We start from the raw sequence: 24574 nt of genomic DNA on the forward strand, positions 1-24574 counted from the left end.
AAAGGCAGAATCATCAATGAAGATTATCCTTGTCTTACCCACTGTTAGCATTTTGATCCTACTGGTTTCCATCATATGTTATTTAATAACAATTGGCTTTGCAGAATATCAGAATTAAAATTTGTTTTTTAATTAAAAGAGTAACAGAATTTCACAGAGGCCATTTGCATCACACACAGTTGGAGATGAAAAGGATAAAAAAAAGTCAGAAAACAATATAAAATACTTTAATTGTACATAAATTCTACATATATGACCTATCTTTGCGTCCTCTGTTATATATATGAACTATCTTTGTGTCCTCTGTTAAGCTCTCTAGAATTATAAGAAATTTAAAGCCATCGCTCTGCGACATGAAGAACCTCAAAGCCAACTTCAATCATAATCAAAATTATGATAATCCACTCAAGGCGTGCAGAATGCTGTTCATTTAGATGACTTTTCAGCAACTCCATCAACTCCACACAGTGAGACAGCTTTACGTTCATTACCTGTGAACCGAAACAATTTGATTGACACAGTTTGTAGTTTAGTACGTGGCATGTGGCATCAACATCCTTCAAGATGAATAAATTCCTAAACAAATATAAATGATCAAATTACTCGATAGATAATTGCAAGATGCCATGAAACTGCAGTAAATGACAGAGACCTTACAAAAAATACTGTTCACCAAAACAATACTGGATACAGCTATACAGTAACTGGTAAATAAGGCAATTAAGTGCAATTTTTGTAATATTCAATCACTGAGAAACAAAACCAGTAGAATATGTTGTATGGCAGTGATGCTAGTGTGGCCTACTACAAAAACAATCACCAGTGTTGCCTTTACTCATCATTATCACCTTAATTTCTAAGTAAACATGCCATATTGAGATACATGAGGTAAGTATAACCCAGCCAGGGGGTGGGGGGGGGGACAAGCCAGTCCAACTTGCTGCCGGTCTCAAGCCTGGGTAAATGGGGAGTTGCTGCCTGGTCTAGCCAACCGAGTATGAAAACTGTGGCAAAAATTAAGTACTGAATCTCCAGTCAATAATGGAATGCAATAGGGCTAGGGGAGTGGGTGCACTCTTAGTCATTATAGCAGACACAGAAGAACTGCAAGAAACGTTTTTAGCATGGAAAGGAGCCTTAGAAAGGAAAGGATTGAAAGTGAACATTGGAAAGACAGAGCTAAAGATTAGTAGTAAAGAAGGACATGAAGTGAACATTCAAGTGGAAGACGGTACAGTGCTAATACAGAACGATGAGTTTAACTACTTGGGATCAATAAAAGCAGAGGAGGGAGGTTCTGAGTAAGCAGTGAGACATAGAGTGAAAGAAGCATGGCAAAAATGGAGGGAAGTAACTGGAGTTGTTTTAGACAAGAAAATGCTATTAAGGCTTAAAATGAAAATTTATATGACAGACTTCAGACCCGTACTATTATATGGGGCAGAAACTTGGGCACTTAAGAGGAAAGAGGAGGGACAGTTGGGAAGAACCAATATGAGGATGGTGAGATGGATCACTGGAATATCACTACTGGAAAGGAGGGAGAGTCAAGATATAAGAAGAATGTGTGGTATATATAATGTTAAGGAGAAGGCTAGGGAAGCTTGTCTGAGATACCATGGCCATGTAATAAGAGGAGAGGAGGTGGAACCAATCAAGAGTTAAGAACATGCCAGTGATCGGGAGGAGGAGTGTGGGGCGTCAGAGGATCAGATGGATGGATGTGGTGAGGAGGGATATGGGTGAGGTGGGACTGGGGAAAGTTGAGTCGAGCGGCTGACCCTGCTATTCAAGTGGGGTTAATAAGGTCGAAAGAAGAAGATATATGAGGCAAGTATGGCATAAAAAGATGGTAATATGCATACGAGCCTAGAAACAGTTACTATTTAACATTTTAGAGTTGAGTGTTAAAGTGTTAAACAAAGATATTCATCTCTTTGGTACAGAACAAAGATAGTCACCTATGAGAACATCTAGCTTTAATTTTTATGATACTAATTAATAATAATGATGATGATGATGATGATGACGACGACGATAGCATTTCAGTAGGTACCAATACACTGTACAGTATTATGGGGTCTGGCAAGGTATAAAAAAGGTTGATATTATATATGGCCCTTAAGTACTGCTAGTCATATATAAGACCCAGGTGATATTTTTTCAAGAAATATTTTTGGGAAAAGGGGGTCTTATGTTCTACCATATATGGTACTTTTAAATGCAAAAAAAAAAAAAAAAAAAAAAAAAAAAAATAATATCTAAACATCTGAATTTCCACATCCCAAACAGAAGTTACTGAGACTTCATGCAAAATTAGTTAGAGAGTTGTGTAAAGTTGAACAGAGTTGCAGTTATTGCAGCAATACTTACTGATGTGCGTTTTGAAACATTCAAATAATTGCTTGTCTTTTGATAAAGATGCTCTAAGTGTTCGTGTTCCCAGTAAAAGTCTGGAGTGTCCAGCAAATCTGAGCTCAAGTTGATGAGATGTCGAAGAGCGAACAGCTGACCCATACACTGCAGAACTTGGCCTTGACTGAGTACAACATTTCCAGTTTTGCCCAGTTCCTAAGAAAAATTAATAAGCACTAAAGAAATGACCTTAATTTCACTGACACAGATAATTACAGATATCCCATAGCATTAATTGCAAAATGTTAAATTAAGTTTACTCCCTCATGATAAAAAGACCATTTCACTACAATTTGCTTTCAATATAAACTTTCAATAAATACTTTGGTCAGAAATTCCTGGCACTTAAAAATCATAATTATTGTATCATATTGCAGTAGTTAAACGGTGACAGAGGTAGTCCAGTTGTATAGTCGTGTTTTTACTACAGTGTGTGCACTATGGTAGTTGAATGATAACTAACTGAGGCTGGCTTAGGTCTCTATTTATGATAGGATGGCATAAGGTTCTGGAACTACCTGGGGTTTGTTTAACACTGTGCACAAGATTAGCCTAGAAAGATGTATAATTTGTTTACAATATTCCCAATGAAACTCTGGTGTTACTGTGATATAATTATATCCACCTCTTTGTAAGAATAACTTTTATGACTCCACACCATGCTACTTAATGACTGCAGGATGGTTTTAAAAGACAAGTCTTGTATTATGATTTTGCTGCTGGAATCCTTTCAGCACTGGTGGGGGTGAACACTTTTTTGGCTGAGGCTGCAGGTTGAGAAGCTAATGACTGGATGACTGAAGAAGGCCATGGAACAAATTTAGAGTAGATTTCTTCGAAATTGCTGGCAGCAACTATTTAGTGATTGCTGATCTGCATTCACTGAAGTGGAGTTCTCAGCATCAACAGCATCAAAGCAAGTGATACAGAATATATCTCTGTCCATCTTTGATTCATTACCACCATTACCAGAAGCTACCAGGAAGAGGTGCCCATCTCCAGGAGAAGATGAGAAAATGAAAATAATTTATTGCTACCTAAATAAAGAACTGAAGCTTCATACTGATTAATAAGAGTGTGATGGAAGTCTTAACCCCCATTTTGAACTGGAGCATACAGGTATGTAAGGCACTGGTTTGTTTGGTTGTTCAAATAAGACTTGTCACAATGCTCAACTAAAATATACATTAAAAAGGGCTCAAATAACACTTGTAACAATTCTCAACTAAAATATACATTAAAAAAACTGAGTACAAAAAAGAATTTAACCAAATGGACACAGGACTGAACTTACCTCCGATACATACTCTATATCATCTATGTACTTGTCCAAGGATGATTCCCAAATGCCCAATTTAACAGAAATGGCCATTGCATTACTAAATGTATATTTCTCTAAGTCTGTGGCTCCTTCTGGATTAAGTACTATTCTGTTCCGGATTAGTCTTGTTTTGGAGCTGTAAATACACAAAAGAACGTGAAAGCTAAACAGAAATGGTTTCAGTAAGTTCTGTAATGATCACTTCTACTATCTTTATAGTATTTATACAACTCTGCCATTATTTTTTCCAAATGTCTGCCTTTAACACCTTCCATAGGGAAAGTGGGTTCAGAAAATATTTACTATGCCTGATTTGCACAAATGAAATTCACGGCTATATAGATACACTGTATGCCAGCAGTTCGATGATTAAACATTTTACTGTCTTTTAATAAATTTATACATATTAATTACAAAGGACCAGGAGAAAATATATCCAAATATTGGTTGGAGACATCCATCTAGCCTGATACTTAGTTTGGTGATTAAGACCCAGCAAAGGAAAGCAAAATGATATATAAAATTCAAGACAATGAATTTATAGCTTATTATGACTGGCAATGCAATGGGATACGACTAAACATTACTAAAAGAATAACAGTGAAGATGGGAATTTCTAATATTTGTGCAAAATTACCATATTGCAAGCACTAAGTGGCCTACACAGTTGATGGCTGCCAAAAGATAAACTTGAAGTAATACAAAAGTAGGAGGTAAAAGGAAGAACACCAGAATACTTTAGAATCCTGGAGTACACAAAAAGCAGTTGAAAAGGATACCATAACAGATAATAAGGAATAAAGTTGAAAGAGTTAATATAAAGTAGCATTCCCCTCACACAGCGTGCATATACTAATTTTTTAATAAAAAGGTCAGCGAGAAATATCAGGGTATGACACCATTTCAAGAAGATCCCTAATCCCATACTGTGCTATAATGTACATCTTACTTATGTGTATGAAAAAGTCAACTTCAAGCTGGAGTGTACAGCAATGGTTTGTCCATCAAACGAACAAAGAAATGCAATGCTTACGCAGTGTCAGAGTAGGTGTAAGTGAGACTTTCACTTTCTTCTTCAATATCATCTTTCTTGTAACTGCCTTGTTCATACTTCTTTAGAAAGAGTAGCACACTGGCACATTCAAGTTCTGTGACGTTCCAGAATACAACGGAACCTTCTCGAAAGAAATAAATCTCCCGATTCTCTGATCCTATCTGATACGTAGCAACCATATGCAAAACATCGTGCGCATCTACAAAAAAGGAAAAAATCAGATTACCGACATATATATAAACATCACTATAATTTTGTTTTTGTCCCATAAATAAAACCTAATAATTTATTAAGAGTTCACTGAAAACGTTAGCATGGAAATCAAGCTCTGAATCCCAGTTAGAAAGATACCAGTCTGGCCAAACCTCTCCCACAGCGTGGAAGCTCCCACACTTGCTGTCCCTTGTCAATTATTTGCTCTTTATGCAGAACCTAAAACCCTGAACCTGTCCGTGGGGTTGACGATTACTATACAAGGCAGTTTAACCATAAGTTTTAGCTCCTAAACAGCTAGCTTGAAAGATTAATATTATAATGAGTAGTAAAAACAATTTTCTACCTATATGATCACTGTTCCAAAAGATTAACAGATTAAAAATCATATTCTTTATAATCATAAATTCATGATACTGATCTCCAGAGAGTGACAAGTCACAAAAATATGCACTCAGCAACTGACGTTGTTTGTCTGGAAGAGAAACTAGATGATATGCAAAACACTGTTTACAGCTGGAATGCTAGCAGCTTGGCTCAATCCTGAGTACCACACCACTAATATATATATATATATATATATATATATATATATATATATATATATATATATATATATATATATATATATATATATATATATATATATATATATATATAAAAAAACAAATTGTGAATTGATTATATTCACCTCCACTTCAGAAAAACTCATTTTGGATTTTGTTATTGCACATACCTAAATGGCAGTTTTCATTTGATGAACTATGTTCATCTTTGTAGTCCTATAATTAGAAATACTGTAATTCTTGGGCAAAGAAAATGAATATCTATAACTATATATTTCGACTATTGACGATAAAGTTGAAACCGCTATATATATATACCTGTATTATATATATATATATATATATATATATATATATATATATCCAGAAATATATATATATAATAAATAATGGAGAGAGAGAGAATGTCTATATCTACACATTACTGTGTTTGGTTTTTTTTTATTCACACTATTCACAAACTAAGTGACATTTAAATACAAAAAATAGTCTTAAAGATGGCTTCATGAATTCATTTCGAGATACAAAATGTCACTAGGTAAGGCATTTTGTACCAAGTAATGTATAGATGTGGTAACAAAAGAGATCATGTAAAGATTAGAGATGTAAATTCAGATTTGTGTGAAAGTTAAAGTGGTTGTTAACAGGAGTTGTGACTTATGTCTAAAAATGATGACTTCCTAGTGACAATAATGAAAATCTGGGGAAACAGGTAAAAGAACTAAAAGTATTTGAAAGAAAAGATGCTTAAAAGAATGTTATCACCTGAATGGACAAAGGTTTCATAGAACATACAAACATGGAGCAATGAATGCAAGTAGAAACAGAAAGAATGGAAGTAAATATCACAAGATATACATGGCAGGATGAAAGAGGGAATTGGATCACAAAACACACAAAACAAGGAAAGTAGCAGGAGCTCTGTGAAAATGTTTGAAGAAGGTGAGGTTATGGAAGCAAAATTTGGATATGAAAAGAATACCAAGCATCCTCTCCTTGAATAAAGTGAAAATAGCAAGTTGAGTTAATGATAAAAAATTGAATGCAAAATAACATGAAATTTGTTGATATGAATTGTTTGCATTACATACATGAGAGTAAGAAGGGTTGAAATGGTGGGAAATGTGAATATACAATGGCAATCAGTATAGGCAAAACACTAGGTCTTGAGTCTTGAGGTGCCTTGCCCATGTGGAAAGAATGGACATGTTTATGAAAGGATGTATAGTAAGGAAATCCTGGAAAGAAGAATGAGATAGTTTTAAAACATAGAATAAAAAGTCATGGAATGAAATGGAACTGCCTCAATGTACATGAAGTGTGAAAGTCCAAAAGAGTTCAGTGGTACAATTTGTATAGGGAATCATTGGATGATGAACCTACAGGGAAGGTTATATAATAGGGCTGATGATCTGAAAGTTGTCTATGAAGTTCATCTTAGCTTCAGGAGCTGAAAGACCAAATGTGTTACTGACTTTAGTCTTGCTTTTCTCTGAAACTATCCCCTTATAGAGAAACGGTTCACTGATGAAAGAATACATATATAGTTTACAATACTCTACATACACAAATAACCATATTTAGTACCTGGCATTGTTGCGGATGAGGTTTGAGAGGAGCTACTGCCTATAAAGTTTACATTCTGATGGATGCTACTAGAGGACTGCGTGGCGCTTTTTCCTGCCTTGCCTGATGCGGCATGAACTGGACTGTCTGCAGAAACATTACCTGGATTAATAGCAGCAGCGGAGTAGAGACCTTGACGAGTTAGACCTTCTAACAGCCCATCCAAATCGTATTCATCAGCTGTTGCGTACGCGATAACTTGCCAATCCTGGATGTATGTACAATATATTTATTAGTTCAAAGTATCACTTTTAATATTTATAAAAGATTATAAATACTTTCTATATTTTTGTGTTTATAATCAGTCCTTTACAGTTTTTCCTATATAGTATACTGTACAGTATTAACCAAAATTACAAATAAGATCATAACCACTATGGTGAATGTCCCAGAGGCTACTTCCTTTAGGAATGGATCACCCCAACTCAATAACAACTGCTGGTAATTTAATGATAGCTTAATAATTATAGTTATACTCTCTCTGTAAGCAGTTGATTAAATACTGTATTGAATATTCTGTAGATACTGTATATAGTAACCCCTCAACTTATCAGATCTCTCTACTAAGCAACTTCACTATTATTGTGGTTTGTGCTAGACAACCTTTTACACATTTTACTGATAAATTTCTTAACTGAATGACAAAAGTAAAGTTTAGTTTGGGCTAGAAATTATATAGAAATACTGTAAGCTGTGTGATATCTTGCATGTCCAAGTGTAGTCTAAACTATAGGATCTCTGTTGCTTATCAAAATGCTAGACCAATGCATTTGATAACTTGATGGGGCTACTATTACGGTTTTATATTTCATGCAGAAACCCTCACCACCAAAAACACTTAGATTTAGATTTAATAGATTAAATACAGCACTGAAAACAATTCAACAAGCAATTAAATCTCCTTTGACAGCTTAATGCATTCAAAATAAAGTCACAGAATAAGTTTTATAATCAAGGAAAACTACTACTGTGTCACAGTTAGGGAAAACAATATAAAGACAGCCTTACTCTATGCAATGGCCTATGTGCTTGAATTTCTGGAAGAGCAAAATCTGGATCATAAGTAAGAAACTTGTGACGGGCCACAGGAGCAAAGCCTTCTATCATTTCCCTATCCTGTAAGACACACAAATTTTACACCCAACCCCTGCATTAATGCAATGATTTGAAAGCTTACATACTAACACATAACCTAACATACCGTGGGCAATAAAAAGAAAATCGATGTTATTTGTTGTCTTTTAACACGTATGGAAATTATTAAATTCCTTTAGGTTGTCAAGAGTAATTAAAGAAAACGTTCAGTAGAAAACAACCCACAAGGCATTAGAAACTAGCATATGAAGAGAGCAAAGAGAGAGGTAAAGCCAACTTGCTATTACGAAATTTGGTAACAAAAACATAAAAATTTATAACACTTTATAAATATGACAAGAAACAAGGGGAGGGAGAATACAGTGGTTAAAACAATCTGTACTGCATGTGAGTCCAGTAAAGACTTCAGTCTTAAATTATGCCATAACTACCAATTCATCTTTACTTCCTCCCAGCCCAAAGGTCTACCAACTTTGTCATTCCTACTGTGTCAGTGAAAACAGATTTAAGCTGATACATTTTATCACCAATCACTGCTATGAGGATACATTTAGGAAGGCCAAGTGGTTGTCTTCACCTACCAGCACAATCAAGACTGTAAATACTATACCATTTTGGCTGAGACATATCTTGAAGGGTTATAAGATTACTTCCAAATTCCAAGAATCCCCATTAAAGGTTATGGGTCAAGAAATCAGACAGGTGTGTGCTTCCCTGGCTTTAAAAGAAACATGTATCAATTCCATTATAAACTTTGTTTCTTGAAGGCCTCCATCAACCTTCATACATTTATATCTTCAGGGCTCATAAACCACTCAATATATATTTGACTGGTGCTGTTGAAGCTAAGGGCCAAATTTTAACAATCCATGAGAAAGAGAGGGGGGCTTTACCAGACTCATTATCCTCATTCTCATCATGCATAGCCCTTTACCACATGATGTAATATTCTGGGGTACTGGCTCCTACACTTTGCTGATATGGTGAGTAGGCCTAAATCAACGTCAGTTGATCAACCCACACAGTAAAGCCCATTGCCTAACTAACAAGGTTTTAGTCCAATTCATGACCCACTGTTAGTCCCCAGAACTTTTGGTCTACCACTCACTTTTTCACTTCAGAAGATGGCAGACTCCATAGGCCCTAGTTCAGTCTACATCATGAAGTACAGTAATAAGAATTTCCACCTAAATAATAATGCGATTGTGATAAAATAATTACAATTCTAATACCTGTAGTTGGTTTTTTTGATACAAACCCATTATTGTACAAGAAGTGGCCCCTTCCCTAACCTTCTTGTTTTCCATTAGGTCAAAATAACAAAGAATGACTGCTGTCACTAGAGGTGGTCTGGAGCCCACATGCATATATGTACTGTAGTTCAGCCATACAGTAGTACTCTTCTTCTATAACGTGTCTGAGGACTGCCTTGGATGCATAATAGGCTGTAGTAGGTTTTTATTTAAAATTTTTTTTTATTTTTATTAACAAAAATACAACAAAATGAAGAAAGATGATAAAAAAAGACAAAATGAAATTGCTTACGCTTGCTAGTTCCTTCAACTAAATAGGAGGGAAGGTGAATGATAAAGGTCTGCACAGGGTGAAAAAAGAACGTTTATCATCTGGTCAACCTAGCTGTAGAAATTCTGCAGTCAGATTTTCTGCACACTTTACAGTACAGAAGCATATATAAAAAGAGGTTTGTCTATTGCACAGATACATTGAAGCTCAGTAATGTGTACTACTAGCAAAATTTAAACAAAGTAAGATACTCAGTAATTATTTACCTCTTCAGAATCCAAGTCAGATTTTTTCTTCTTCTTTGGAACTCTCTTCCTCGCATGCAAAGACGATATGCGGTTGCGGATACTTGAAAAATTGTCCCTTCCTGTGGCCATGGATCGAGCACTTGGACTAAAGCCTGGTTGTGACACTGAAGACAACAGTGACCCAGAAGACAGCACTGGCTTCCATACACTTGCAATATTTCTTGTAGAGTTCAAATAGCGTTGTGAATTGACGCAAGTTTCAACAGTTCTCATATAATTTTCTGAACTAAAATCTTTGAGCTTTTTAAAGATGCCATTTGTTTCATGTGATTGGCTTACATCATCTACCCTTTTTACTTCAGTCAAACAAATATTAGGCAACTGCACCTTAAAACTTTGACATTTATCATAGCTAATATGTGAAAGATAACTTTTATTACTCACAGTCCTTTCAACACGTTCCATCTGCTGATAAAAATGCCCAACTCTGTAACCCATGCATCTCACATCACATAAAATATTCCTCAACATTGCTGAATGTTAGAATAATGTGATCACCAATAAACCTGAAATAGAATAATCATCAAATAAGATTTAAAAAGAAAAAATCTTTACATTCCATGAAATTAACTTCTCAAACCACACAAGAATGCCATTCCAACCCCAATTGCTTCACCGATAGCATTTAGATAAAATACTTTGGTTAGAAAGCAGTATTAATGCCTAGGGACAGAGGAAAACTACTGAAATTCAGAATAGTTTGTTATAAAAAATTCTCACACAAATTTTACATTTCTTGGCTACAAACATTTGCCTTACCACAGCACACTACTTTCGTACTCAATGTAGTATGAGGTGGTACAGGTATCTGTGGGTGACAAATTACTGACACACAAAATATTGCATCCAAAAATGTTGTTCATCATCTAAAACCCCCTTGGAAAATAACTCATGAATCTTAGCATTTTATAGTTACACCTTTTCAATACCTTTTATATTTTATGTTTTTTTATTGCCTTATGTATGACATGTTGGCTTTAGGGTACATGACAATAGCCTAGATAGTACAGTACTAGAACAGTCAAGATTTTGATTGGGCAACACAAAAAAAGGTGTACATGATGCAGTACAGGTGAGATAACTTGAAAAATTAACTGCAATAAAGTGTTTTTACACATAAAAGCTCTCTGGGAAGTACATTAGACAGAAAATTACTCACATTATTTCAGCAAATTTTTAAACTTATTTCACCTGTGCTGTATCGTATACATCATTTTCTGTATTGTTAAGTTAAATAATTGTTATTTCTGAGTATTAGCTCCCCATGAACTGTATGGAACAGTTCCGCGAATACCAGAGACATTCGAGAGCCATATGTTCAAGAAAGGATTGACTAAGGAAATTTATTATAAAATGAACCATACTAACCTCATGTACCCTAATGAACTAACCTAACCTTGCAGGCCGTGTTACTTAGCCGGGGACCGGACCCCCCAGTGAAGGAAACCACTGTTTACCAAAAGTTCCCTGTAACACTGCCCATGCACGATAACAAAAATATAATCAGCTCTGAGGTTAATTACAGGTTAATCACAATCGAGCGACAAAGAATAATGGTAAATTCTTGACAAGCAACCAAAATACTATAGAATAAGTCAACTTCCAAGGTAATACCCAACACGGAGCTAATACTAAGGCTAGTTCTACCAAAAAAATCTCACTAATAAATAATATCTCCGTGTCGTGCTGTTCCTCAGGGTAAGAACCTGGTACCCTAGGTCAGGTCAGGTTAAATCAGGTCAGGTTAAGTTGGGTGTGGCTGCTTAGGCCATTTGCTAACCAAACGAACGTCGAAAACATTCAAATCCGACATTAAAACGTATGGAAATTATATTTTTAAAGTAAAGAATGCCATAGTGGTTTAAAGTAAGATTTCGCCGACACGATCTTGACTTGCCGACAGATGACATTTGGTCAAAAAGGGTCAAAGTTCAACACACCGTCTGATATATTGTCATGTACCCTAAGCCAGTTTGTCTTGTGTAAAGCAACATAATCACACGCAAAAACTGTAATTTTACTCTGAAACAGCATTCAAATTGTTTATAAACAAATAAAACAACCACGGTTACCACAACCTGTTTTGACACCAAACAGTAGACGTAGGAAAGTAACAACTGGCAAGGTTAGTGGTTGTAGTAGTAATTCAATAATCTTACCTATATGACGGTTCCCCATCTCCTTCTCGTATCCTTTAACCCCTTTGAGGCTTAAGGGTTCGGGTAACTGATTAATTTCAAAGTCCGTCTTTTAGGTTCATGTGGTTGTTGCAATTTAAGTAATTTGGGTTATATGGTTGTTGTAATTCAAGTAATTTAGGTTCATGTGGTTGTTGTAATTCAAGATTCCACTTATAAGTTACTTGGAAGACTTTTTAGACGTTTGTATATATTTGTATATATATATATATATATATATATATAAGTATCTATATATATATATATATATATATATATAAAAAGTCCTCCAAGTAACTTATAAGTGGAGTCTTATTTTGCTTAATGAAAGTTACAGTAAGAAGCTCCAGTCTCTGTGTCAGCAGATCCTTCTTTAACCAGCCCCACTACGCCGAAGGTACCATGCAGGGCTACCGAGGCAAAGTGAGTTCGATAGTATTAGAAAAGTTGTGTAAAACTGACATACTATCAAGCACATGCAAGCAACCACATTCTTTTCCGTTTTTTCTGAGATTAGTAATGTCTTCAGAGTCAGAATTACTTGAACCACATGAACCTAAATTACTTGAATTACAACAGCCATATAAACCCAGACTACTTAATTACAACAACCATATGAAACTAAAAGACGGACTTTGAAATTAATGTAGATATAAATCAGTAACCTGAACCCCAAAACCCCAAGGGCGTGAAGGATACGAGATGAGGAACCGTCGTATAGGTAAGGTTATTGTATTACTACTACTACTACTCTAATAACCTTGGCTGTTGATACTTTCTTACGAATGTTTATTTAATTCCATGAAGTTGTTTTCCAGCTGGAATTATCTCGAGATGGATTTCAATACAATATAAAAAAGAAATGAGATAGTGATCGAGCTGAACAGGATCTGGGGATCAGAGTTCAACAGCATTTGGAAATAGATTATACGTTGGTCTAGTGCGAGTTTTAAAGTTATGCGGAAATGGATTATTATGGTAAAATAAAAGACTGTGTCGACACAAAACAATTGGATGAGATTATAAGACGGGAGGTTGGAGATGTGTGGAAGTGAAAACGCCGGAAAGACATGATTGATGGAATTTCACAGAGGCCCTTAGCGTTGGAGGCGTTAATAGGGATTTTAAGTTCATAAGAATGAATAATGCATTATAGAAAGGAGAAAGTAACGCAATATCTCTTGTTCCACCCGGAACGGGCTTTCAAAACTCAAGTCATTAGATTCATGATCAGTTGTCACAACACAATTACAGATATCATTTAAGCAGTGAGAGTCTGCTCTCTTGGGTTCGCCCTCGCAATGATCCGGGCAGTGTTTCTTTTCATAGCTGCGTTGGAGATCGTTTTTTTATATCTTTCTTCCCAACATGTAAATACTGATCCGAATGGAGATGTCCCTGGTACCTTTTCCTACTCAACTGGAGATGAAGAAGAAGGCAGAGAGACAAACACGATAGAGTACATAGCAGCCGTGTTAGATTATGAGGCTTATGACGACGTCAGCCTAGGGGGGTTGGCGTTATTGCAGGAAAATGCCCGAATTCTCCTGGGGTATGCAGCACAAGCTCAGAGACAGGTAGGATTTTATTTTCATTGTCTAGATAACATGATGACTTATAACGGATTACAATGATTAACCATTATAGAAAAACCTGATGTATGAGCCCAGCATCATGGCCTTAGGCTAGACCTAAATTTACATTTTTTTGGGGTCGAGGGCGGTTTACAACATATACCCTTTTAACCTCTTGGTCTGAGCATCTTCATGGATTTTGATATAATATTCTCGAAAGGATCTTTTATTCAAAAAAAACTTTGTTCAAACGAATTTTGGTAGACTATATAATATTATTATCTAGATGGCGATAATGATCTAACGGTTTCAAACAACGAACTTTAGTGCATGAAAATTTCTTTGTTCAAACGAATAGCTTAAGTAGATTATACAGAGATAAGTATTATCTGGATGGCGATAATGAGCCTAAGATAAGATGGTCATAATCACTCAACAACGAACTTTAGTGCTTCTTAAATAATTTCTTTACCTCACACACACACACACACACACACATATATATATATATATATATATTATATATATATATATATATATATATATATATATATATATATATATATATATATATGCGCGTTTTTGTGATAGATTATAATAAACACAAGCGAATATGGCCTTTCCTCATGTTGATTAACCACTTAAAATTGGATTATGAGTCAATTTATTTTAAAAGAATACTCGACTTCTGAACACATTAGAATAGTGACGCAACGATTTCTTCAACCGTTAAGAAAAACAAAACATCGAAACATCTTTGACAGCTTAGAAATCTTACGCAAGTGCCATCCTTGGTGAACTGACTCCTTCAAAATATTCAGCAATATCTGATCCCACCTTCATGGAAACACTGAAAAGATTTTATCTAACAAAATAGTTCTGTGCAGTTAAGCTAATGTAGTACTTCTTTCAGGGAGCAAATATAATTGTATTCCCTGAGCATGGCCTCACAAGCAGCCACACAGGAACAACAGTCGAGATGCTGTTGTCCCGAAGTCAGATTGTACCTGAACCGGTGGATGAGGTTATTCCTTGCGACTACACTGATGCTACCAATGCTTCTAAGGTATATCAGTCTCCATGATATGGTTGCGAAAGATATTGATTTTGTAATAAAATAAAAGAATCATATTCCTTGCTCATTAAGGTTTGATTGTTCAAACATCTTGATTGGCCGGAAAAATGTGACAGCTTCCCTACCTTGCTGTGTGATTCAGGTTTTGCAAGAACTTAGCTGTGGGGCTATGGAGCTTCACACGTACCTGGTGGTGCAGATGACAGAACAGCAATGTGTACATGCCACTGCTGAGACTGACTTTGAATCGGGGGTTCCTAATACCGATGGAGGGAATGGGCCTATGGATTCTGCGCAACCCGGTGAAGATTGCCCTGAAAGAGACCTCCTCTTCTTCAATACTCAAGTAGTATTTAGTGACACGGGAATGGTTGTTGCCAAGTGAGTATAAAACCGGTTTTAAAGTATTTTTACTTAGAAAATATTACAGTTGATACTTAATTTCATCATAGCAGTATTATACAATGAAAAGTGCACTAACATCACGGTTCATACGACAGATATCGGAAGAAGCACCTTTACGTGGAAAACCATCTTTCCAAGGGAGAGCAACCTGACGAAGCAGCCATGTTCACCACGAGTTTCGGCGTGACTTTTACCCTTCAGGTAATTTTTCCTTGTGTAATGTAGGCAAGAATTGCCAGAGCAAGTAAATTTTAACGTCATTATTTTTAACTTTGCCTTATTATTTTCATCCATCTTACTATACGCAATTCTGACTTCTTTCATATAAAACTTGAATCAAAATTACCGTCATTTCTCTCCATTACACCTCAAATTGCTTGCTGTAAATCAGATTATTATTATTCAAGATCTGAAAATTTGTTTGGTACATTTCAGATTTGTTTCGATATAATGTACTCGGACCCAGCAATCAGCAATATTGGTACCTATGGTTTGCATGATGCCATACTGAGCACTAACTGGATTGATGAACTCCCGTTTCTAACAGGTACCCCAAAATACATTTTCCTTGTGCATGAATATTGCGCTTTTGTGAATCTGAATTTTCAGTCTTTATTTAATCAGTTACTGCTCCAGTGCTTCAAATTATAAGCTAAGATATAAATTTAAAAATTCCTGTCGATTGAGGTATTGATACAACTAATTTGATGGCCTTGTTAACGGAGCTAGCTCATTTTTAAAACATTTATTGATTTTTTTGGTGACATAACACGGCATGTAGGAACTTGGGGAATGTGAAGAACCGTAATTAAAATTAGCCTTTGTTGTCTATTGTAAATCTCAAACAAACATAAATATATAAGTTGAAATCTGTCAATACTTAGAACCAATTTAGTTCTCTGCTGTAGATTACTACCCACACCCTTTGAGGGAAAACTGTAGTGCTCAGTGCAATAAAACATTTTAATCTTTAAGCGATATAAACACTTACAGCTTTTAGAAAAATTTATAATGACAACTCTCAGCTCCTCAGATGTGGAAAGCGTGGAGTGAAGGGAACAAAGTCAACCTTTTGGCTTCCAATTATTTTAAACCTTCGGAAGGAGCCCTTGGTTCCGGAATATTTCGAGGTTACACATCTGAGCCTGCTACTTACGTCTACAATGCAGCTGCTGGCACAACTCTGGTTGTTGGAAAAGTGACTACATCTCCTCCTACAAACGTTTCAACTACGAGGTCAGATTTTAGACCAATACAGAGCCACTGTCAATCACCAGGTGTCCAAAGAGAGAAGCCAGACTCAAAAGAAAGATTTTGTGAATTATATAGTCATTCGAACCCAGTGGAAAGCAAGGCATTGCCGTTGCACGTTGCTGAAAACCAGACCTTCCTCCATGAGGACTTACAAAGATACAATCACTCTATTATCGAATGGACTGACACACACTCGTCAAATTGCACCAAAACCCTCTGCCATGAAGATGGTTTCTGTTGCACACTCGAGTACAATTACCCCAGAAATGACAATGAAGTGGGACTTTTCATGATTCTTGCCTACAGTGGTCTTGTCGTCAAGGGAGGAGGAATTTACCCCATGTATTCTCAAATCTGCTCGGTTGTCTTTTGTTTGAACGCAACCGTCATGAGCTGCGCACGCATAGAGGGCGAACCGGTTAGACACTCGAGTCTCAGAGTGCATGAACTCAGAGGGAATTTTGGGAACCGTCACGTATATCCCTCGGTGTTTACGCAAAATCTGGAACTGTACAATTCCAAGAACTGGGAATTTGACGTTCAGGAACGTCCCGATTTCTTCACTGGGGTTATTCGGTTTAAAGAAGCAGTGCAAAGCCTTTTATCCTTGACGCTGTTTAGCCGTTGGTATGAGAGAGATCCGTGAGAGTAGTTTTATCATTGTCACTTGACATACTCAGTTTATTAATTTCTTGTCATGAATAGTTTGCTCTCCCTTTAGAAAATGGTTAGCCAGGTGAAATGGGAAGAGAGCACATACAAAACTGTGAAAGTAATTGGATATTTGATATTAATTTTTTTCTCTGATATGTTGACGAGATGGCCTAAGTGACAGTAATATGTATGTATATATACATGTGTGTGTATGTAGGGCTTGTCATTATTTATATAGAATATGTACGTTTCAAATAAAAATGAATCAAACTGTTATTATACTTACCATGAATGGCTAGTGGTTCCTTGCAGTTAAGTTCATCCAGTACTTTTTTTTATATAACTTTTCTTACTTCACTGTTAAGTAGTCAACGCAAGTTGTGCCAATTTCTTGTTATTTCAAGTTCAGGAACTTCTAATATCTCCTCTATTTCTTTCAGTAGCATTGCTTTCCTTTCCTTGTTGAGATGAGGCGTTCCACACTTCGGGGAACTTTCTCATATTGCCGTGTTAAAAGCATTGTTTGAGAACTACCACAATTGTAATTGTTAGAGGATGAGATATCGCAGGCAACACTCAATAGCTAGATTCGGGATAGCTATTTAACTGAATAACTCGAGCCTAGAGTAGTCTCAGAGAGAGGTTGGAATCGTGTAATCACTGGAGCACTGTTAGACTAAGACAGCCGTAGCGGGAACTTAGAGCAGTGATAGCTAAAGAGCTCTAGCTTCCGTTTACACCATCTAGAGAGCTCTACCTAGTGCAAATCTAGCTAAATAACCTTGCAGCGATCACGTGCCTTAACATTTAGAGATATAGAGACAAAAAAGAAACTGTCAAAGCAATGCAATGCAATATCTTAAATACGGCGAGCATCCTTTGGATTAAAAAAATACGGCGCGTATCCTTTGGATTAAAAAATAAGTGGAACGATTAAATACAGTTTATTTTTAAACTAAATCCACATTTTGTACAAAGATATAAAAATCCTTATGAAATTGTTTTGTATATAATGCCCAACAGAGACGATTTCTGGGAGCTGGTGGTTGCATGCTTCACTCACACACACACACTCTCTCTCTCTCTCCTTGACCAAATATATTGCAGGCTGTTTTCAGGTATTATCTGATAGTTGGAAAACTTAATGTACCAAAGGGAATACTCTAGACGTACACTCACACATGGTGAACGAGCTGAGTGATCTCAAATTGTCTGACCTTATAAAATACATATGATCATACTCCATTCTCTTTCGTAGTTTACGCATACTTTATGTATTTATGTGTAAGTATAGTACAACGCCCAAGCTTGCACGAGGACTCAGACTTAAGGATGGGCTTCCTTAGAAGCTTCAAGAAGTGTTCTCTGAAGGTAGGCCTACTTCTTAGAAGCTTCAAGAAGTATTCTCTGGAGTTAGGCCTGCTTCTTACTTAGAAGCTTCAAGAAATGTTCTCTGAAGTTAGGTCTACTTCTTAGAAGCTTCAAGAAGTGTTCTCTGAAGTTAGGCCTACTTCTAACCAACAGTCATTGACCATAACATTAGACAAAAGTGTCAATTGCATTAATAATTGAGATGTTAGCTCAAGGAACAACACGGAAAATTTGTTGATAACCAGATATAAAATAAGTATTAATGACTGTCACGCCTAATGATGATGGTGGTGCAAGAATATGCTCAACATAATGAGGGTCAGGAGACCGAGGCAAATGAAGCTGACTTTTTCCAAAATGAGGTGAGTCTCCGAGGGGGAGGTTTTTTCTTCCTCGCTGTCTTTCTCGCCGTGGTGGTGGTGGTGTCCAGAAAATTCGTGGGACAGGACCTCGATGAAAATCACGTGCACGAAGATACCTGAGGGAGAAGAGAGAGAGAGAGAGATAAACGGTAAGATTAGATTATAATGGTCAGCTGAACAAATAAGTATTTAGAGAGCTAGCTAAAGTCAAGTTTTGTTATTGTGAAAAAAGAATTGTACAATGAACTGCTTCTTCAAAGTCCATTATTCCTCATCATTAGTTAATTCTGTCTGGTGCACATACAAGTGATTTCTTTTAATCGTTATACCATTCACTGGCTCTTCTTGAAAAAATGCTAATTACTAACTCTAAAAATGAAAATTTTTTATAGACCTGCATAGGACTATGTTCTATCACCTTCCATCTTGAAAAACCTATGAAGAAACATTACTAGGATATGAATTTATACCCTCACTGGGGGGCATTTCTTAAGATCTTGGGCATTCTTTAGTCTTCAATACAAGCACTCAACTGGGCAGTGGAATTAAGCTGACTAATACAAGGTCAAACCGGAATAAAAGCCAAGTGAAGAACCTTACCCGTGGCGAAAGCTTCGAAGACAGCCGAAATGATATCCCTGTGATCTGAAGGGGCGTTCTGAAGGCCAAACCCAATGGCGACGCCTAGAGGAATCGTGGCAGAGAAGATAACGACGTAGATCACCTTGTATATCCTATTCAGAGTATTACTTCTGCTGACCTGCAAATGGAAAAGGAAAGTAGTCTGCATTTCTCTTAGCTACTTAGTTTTCTATTTAGGTCGTTAGATGATATGCTCCGTAGGGAGTTAGTGCCGTCGGTGCACCTCACTCGGTGCACTGTAGGCATTACTCAAGGTTCTTTGCAGCGTCCCTTCGGCCCCTAAATGCAACCCCTTTCCTTCCTTTCACTGTACCTCCGTTAATATTCTCTTTCTTTCCTCTTACCTTCCACCATCTCCTACTTAAAACCCTAGTTGCTCTCGATTTCCCTTTCAGCACTGAATGACCTCGTATCCCAGCGCTTGGCCTTTGGCCTAAATTTTATATCACAATGCTAATTCCACTGACTAGAAATTCAAGCTTCCAAAGAATATTATGTTCATCAGAAAGAAGTAACAGAAAGTAACAGGAAATACAGAAAGAAGAGATCAGTTATTAGAAAAGAAAAATAACAAATGAATAAATAACAATAAAGTATATTTTTATCTTACCTCCATGCCAAAAGTGAACGCCATGACTACTTCGTGAACGAAGACAGCAACGCCGAGCTCCATGACTTTCTCTGTCTGCGTCTGAAGGCCAACGGCCATGCCCTCGAAGACCGAGTGGATGCCCAGGGCCACTAAGAAGATGACTGAGGAGGGCACGCCGTGTCCTTCGTCTGCGGAATAGAGGGAAAAATAGTTCTTACAGTTCTGGCAACTGGTGGAAATCTAAGGCATGTTTTGTGGGTTGAAAATGAGCATTTCATTGCGTCCATGGACGTTATTGGACTAAAGGTAACTTGAGTCTTTAAGTTTTAAGTGTTTCTGAGACGAAGTGGGATGCTGTAGTTTATAAGAGTTAAACATGGATGTAGGCTACATATTGTGAAAATACATACATAGGCCTATATGTATATATACATAAATACATGGGCCTACGCATACACGTACATAGGCCTACATACATGCATAAGCCTGCATACATACAAACATACAATACTTTAACTTATCGACATTTTCACACTAATTTGAACATACTTATCACTGCAAGTGAGCGAGAAAATAACTGAGGAAGCTTTCACCTTTCGTGGCAGAATTCAAACGCAACAGCACGCCATTTGTGAACGGCTGTTAAACGGTAAGTATTAACAGTTCTGTCGAAGCATCACTTCATACCTTCATCGTGATGGTGAGCACAGTCTTTGCCAATCAGTAATTTTTCAGGATCGCCGTCTTTCTTGGGGCTTTCGGCGGGAGGCAGTTGTCTACGGAAGTTGGCCAGTCCATTTTGACCGCCTTTGCGAGAGTGCTCCACTGCGTGGATCTGTTAAAGGTAAACAGCGGCATTTTTACAATAACAATTCACTGAATTCCTTTAAATCACGCTTATGGTTCGGCTATCTACTTTATATCCATCAGAGAAACTCCATTTTCACTCTGGAAAGAGGACTTTTAGCTGTGTTCAGATGTCTTAAGGACAAATTTTACTAAAAACGGAGACACAAGGATATAAATTCTGGAGAAAAAAGCTTTTCAGAATACACAAGGATATAAATTCTGGAAAACAAAGCTTTTCAGAATACACAAGGATATAAATTCTGGAAAACAAAGCTTTTCAGAATACACAAGAATATAAATTTTGGAGAACACAGCTTTCCAGGGTTTCACTATAACTCATTCTTCAACGGCACAAAGATTTGAACACTAGCCACCAAGATCTGTACAGAGCTAATAGTCTACTCCTTTGCCCACAGAGGAAATACTCTTATTTCTTTCTGAATAATGTGCAGCAGAACCCACCTTGGACGCTGTCGTTAGACAACCAGATCAGCTGAGCTCCTATCTTAGAAAAAAAAATAAAGTAGACGCTATCTTAGCCTGCTGGAGTGAAAGACAGAAAAAATAGTATTCTTACCATCTTATCAAGAGTGAAAATGCTGAGAAATCCGATAGTAACCACGAAGAAAGCCCACGGGAACTCTGTGAAAGTGGTCCATTCCTTGTCGTTTCGTCTTATATCCTGTTCAGAGAGACGACGGAAGCGATATTTTATTACATTTTTCAAATTTAAATGTTTCAGAAAAAAAATACATACATAGGCCTACATGCATATATACATGGATAAGTAACTAAATATATCCTGTTAGAGAGACGAAGGAAACGATATTTTATTATAATTTGGAATTTAAATGTCCCAGCAAAATAAAAATACATACATAAATGACAATAAACTTCCTTCTCACGTCGTGAGAGAGAGAGAGAGAGAGAGAGAGAGAGAGAGACGAGGGTGCTACCTGCCTGGCCATAGATATACGAGAATTTCACATGATATTTCGCATATTATTATGTAATTTCATTCCTACGGCGATTAATATGACTTTATTTGATTTGCTTCTGCGCGCAAAAAAAAATAATAATTATAAATTATCAATCTGACGAAGGAGCTACGGTTCTTGTGCCACCATGATGTTACGCCCTAGGGAGGCTTCTGTCTTAGAGGTGCCCCTGAGAAAAGTACTAGATTTACCCCCAAAAAGTGATAAAATTTGTGGTCAGCATACAAGTGCTACCGAGAAAAACACTGGACTTACCTCCAAAAAGTGATGGAATTTGTGGTCAGCGTCCGGCAGGAGGCCCATGAAGCATACGAAGAGGAAAACGCCGGCGCCGAAACAAGAAGCCGCCGACAGCAGCCGGTTTCTCGTCTGTGTTTTAGGGACGATCACTTCAGGAAGGTTCCCTTTCAACAAGACGGGTGCTAGGCCCACCATCGAGTTGATGACGAAGATGATGCCTATGGCCAGAACCTGAGCTTGTCCAACTTCCATGTCTAATGATAATTTTTATGAGTTATTTCCTAAAGTGTTAGCGATCACTCGGTCTTATGGTGGTACTTCCTGTGTTAGCGTTCTTGCGGTCTTATGGTATTTCCTAAGTTAGCGTTCGCTCGGAATAACGAAAACTTTCCAGGTTTTCTTTCTTCGTGGCCAATCTTGTAAGCTATATTTCACGCAGGCATGTTTATCCTCAAGCTGTCGTTATGGAGACTGAACTATTCGCTGTATCCCTCGCTCAAGAACGAGAATGAGTTCTCGAAAGTGAAGGACAGATAGTCTAGTAGCCCTTTTATATCTTCAACGGTTACATCCCATCTCAGTTCACCTCGAGGTTTGAAGTGACCTGCGAGACAGCCTATCTTATACTATTGAAGCCTTTTGGTTCCAGGGGACCGGTGGTGGTGGTGAGCAGTTCTCATTAAGATTTCGTCGGTGCTCTTCGTTCTCAACCCCTAGCGCGACCGTGAGCTCTGCACACGCTATCTAAATGCGAAGTGATAATGCGCTTACATTTTTTGCACAAGGCCCTCTCGCCATGACATACATCGTCTGCTGAAAATGGCAGCGCAATAATTTCTTCCACAAGAAACACAGCAACAAGAATTGCCTTCTCAAGGAAACTCTCCTGTTCTCCTGTTTACAGAATCGACTGCTTGATCATGTTGGGTAAGTGGAGAACCCTTCTTTTCCAGTAGCAAACTAAGAAAACCTTTAATTTTTCCGAGCAGCGATTGATTCGTAGTATGTAAACTCGAACCTACCCTTCTAAACACAGTATTAGACCTATCCACGAAAAATTTTGACAGATGGAATCATAATTTTGCCAAAACAATTTCTGGACGGCAGACTATCACTAGGTTTCAAAAGTTCCTCGTATCATGACAACAATTCTCATTACTTCTTAATACAGGATTGTCTACGCTAGAGCTAAAATTATTTGAAAGGCCAGCAGGGGTACAAACGCCTGTTGAATGTCTCGTACTGTTGGCACTTTATTCATTATATTTCAGTTTATTAGACTGTCGAGGATATTATCTTAATCTTAAACCTAGAGGCAAGCCGATTATAGCGTCTGTTCTTTGTCAAATGCCCCCCTTTTTTTTGTACATAGACTTTGCCTAATATCAACTTCACCAACGACTGTTTAGTAACTAGTCCCAGTACTATCGACTACCTAGATATTAAGCGCAATTCAGGTATGATTTTCAAGTCTCAGGTCTTCGAAATAAATCTGTTTTAGTGAGAGCAAAAGTTCTTAGCATTAATTCTTCTTTGTTAGTTTTCTGTAAGAGAACACTTTTGTGCCGGCTTTGTCTGTCCGCCCACACTTTATTCTGTCGGCACTTTTTCTTTCCGCCTACAGATCTTAAAAACTACCGAGGCTAGAGGGCTGCAAATTGGTATGTTGATCATCCACCTTCCAATCATCAAATATGACAAATTGCAGCCCTCTAGCCTCAGTAGTTTTTATTTTATTTAAGGTAAAGTTAGCCATAATCGTGCTTCTGGCAAAGATATAGGATAGGCTACCAGCGGGCCGTGGTCTAAGTTTCATGGGCCGCTGCTCATACAGCACTATACCGAGACCACCGAAAGATAGGTCTGTTTTCGGTGGCCTTGATTATATGAAATTAGTGTCATGCTTTTCGACTGTATACAGAATTTGTTGTGCCGAACTCGTATCCAGAAAACATATTAATTCCTGACCTTGCAAATACTGTGAGTATTAGGAATTTTGGTCACAAACAGTGAAATTATGATTGAGAGAAACTTGCTTCATTTAAAGGCACATGCATGTCATGCAGTAACTTTTGCCTGATTCAAATATATATATATATATATATATATATATATATATATATATATATATATATATATATATGTGTGTGTGTGTGTGTGTGTGTGTGTGTGTCTGAAATGTAATCAGTACATTGAGTACAGTTGCTGTATTTACGCCAACACACAAACTGCAAAAATGGTCCAGCCATCCACAGTTAA

At 37.1% G+C, this 24574-nt stretch overlaps 3 protein-coding genes across 10 annotated transcripts; 1 reads left to right on the plus strand and 2 right to left on the minus strand.

The window, feature by feature from the left end:
* Positions 1–211: 211 nt before the first annotated feature.
* On the minus strand, positions 212–15208 carry LOC136846749 (required for meiotic nuclear division protein 1 homolog). Of its 8 annotated transcripts, none has more exons than XM_067117943.1 (8): positions 15074–15208; positions 10081–10628; positions 8204–8311; positions 7157–7403; positions 4770–4989; positions 3710–3872; positions 2374–2571; positions 212–491 (listed from the first exon to the last, which is right to left on the minus strand). In XM_067117943.1, the coding sequence occupies exons 2-8, from the start codon at positions 10591–10593 to the stop codon at positions 333–335; spliced, it is 1608 nt and encodes a 535-aa protein (XP_066974044.1). In that variant the 5' UTR covers positions 10594–10628; positions 15074–15208; the 3' UTR covers positions 212–332. The 8 variants fall into 8 exon arrangements, with proteins under 8 accessions (XP_066974044.1, XP_066974047.1, XP_066974042.1 ...); XM_067117946.1 differs by lacking the exon at positions 15074–15208 and adding an exon at positions 12195–12290 and having other exon boundaries at positions 7298–7403; XM_067117941.1 differs by lacking the exon at positions 15074–15208 and adding an exon at positions 12195–12262.
* On the plus strand, positions 13032–17531 carry LOC136846748 (pantetheinase-like). The gene is made up of 6 exons (XM_067117940.1): positions 13032–13876; positions 14787–14939; positions 15091–15329; positions 15449–15554; positions 15789–15900; positions 16379–17531. Exons 1-6 carry the CDS (start codon positions 13601–13603, stop codon positions 17251–17253), a joined length of 1761 nt encoding a protein of 586 aa, XP_066974041.1. The 5' UTR covers positions 13032–13600; the 3' UTR covers positions 17254–17531.
* A 658-nt stretch (positions 17532–18189) lies between these two features.
* On the minus strand, positions 18190–23064 carry LOC136846751 (zinc transporter ZIP1-like). The gene is made up of 6 exons (XM_067117950.1): positions 22331–23064; positions 21655–21759; positions 20916–21063; positions 20247–20416; positions 19595–19754; positions 18190–19110 (listed from the first exon to the last, which is right to left on the minus strand). Exons 1-6 carry the CDS (start codon positions 22565–22567, stop codon positions 18908–18910), a joined length of 1023 nt encoding a protein of 340 aa, XP_066974051.1. The 5' UTR covers positions 22568–23064; the 3' UTR covers positions 18190–18907.
* Between the last annotated feature and the right edge of the window lie 1510 nt (positions 23065–24574).

The sequence above is a fragment of the Macrobrachium rosenbergii genome, chromosome 15 (assembly GCF_040412425.1).
Source record: "Macrobrachium rosenbergii isolate ZJJX-2024 chromosome 15, ASM4041242v1, whole genome shotgun sequence".
NCBI lineage: Eukaryota > Metazoa > Arthropoda > Malacostraca > Decapoda > Palaemonidae > Macrobrachium > Macrobrachium rosenbergii.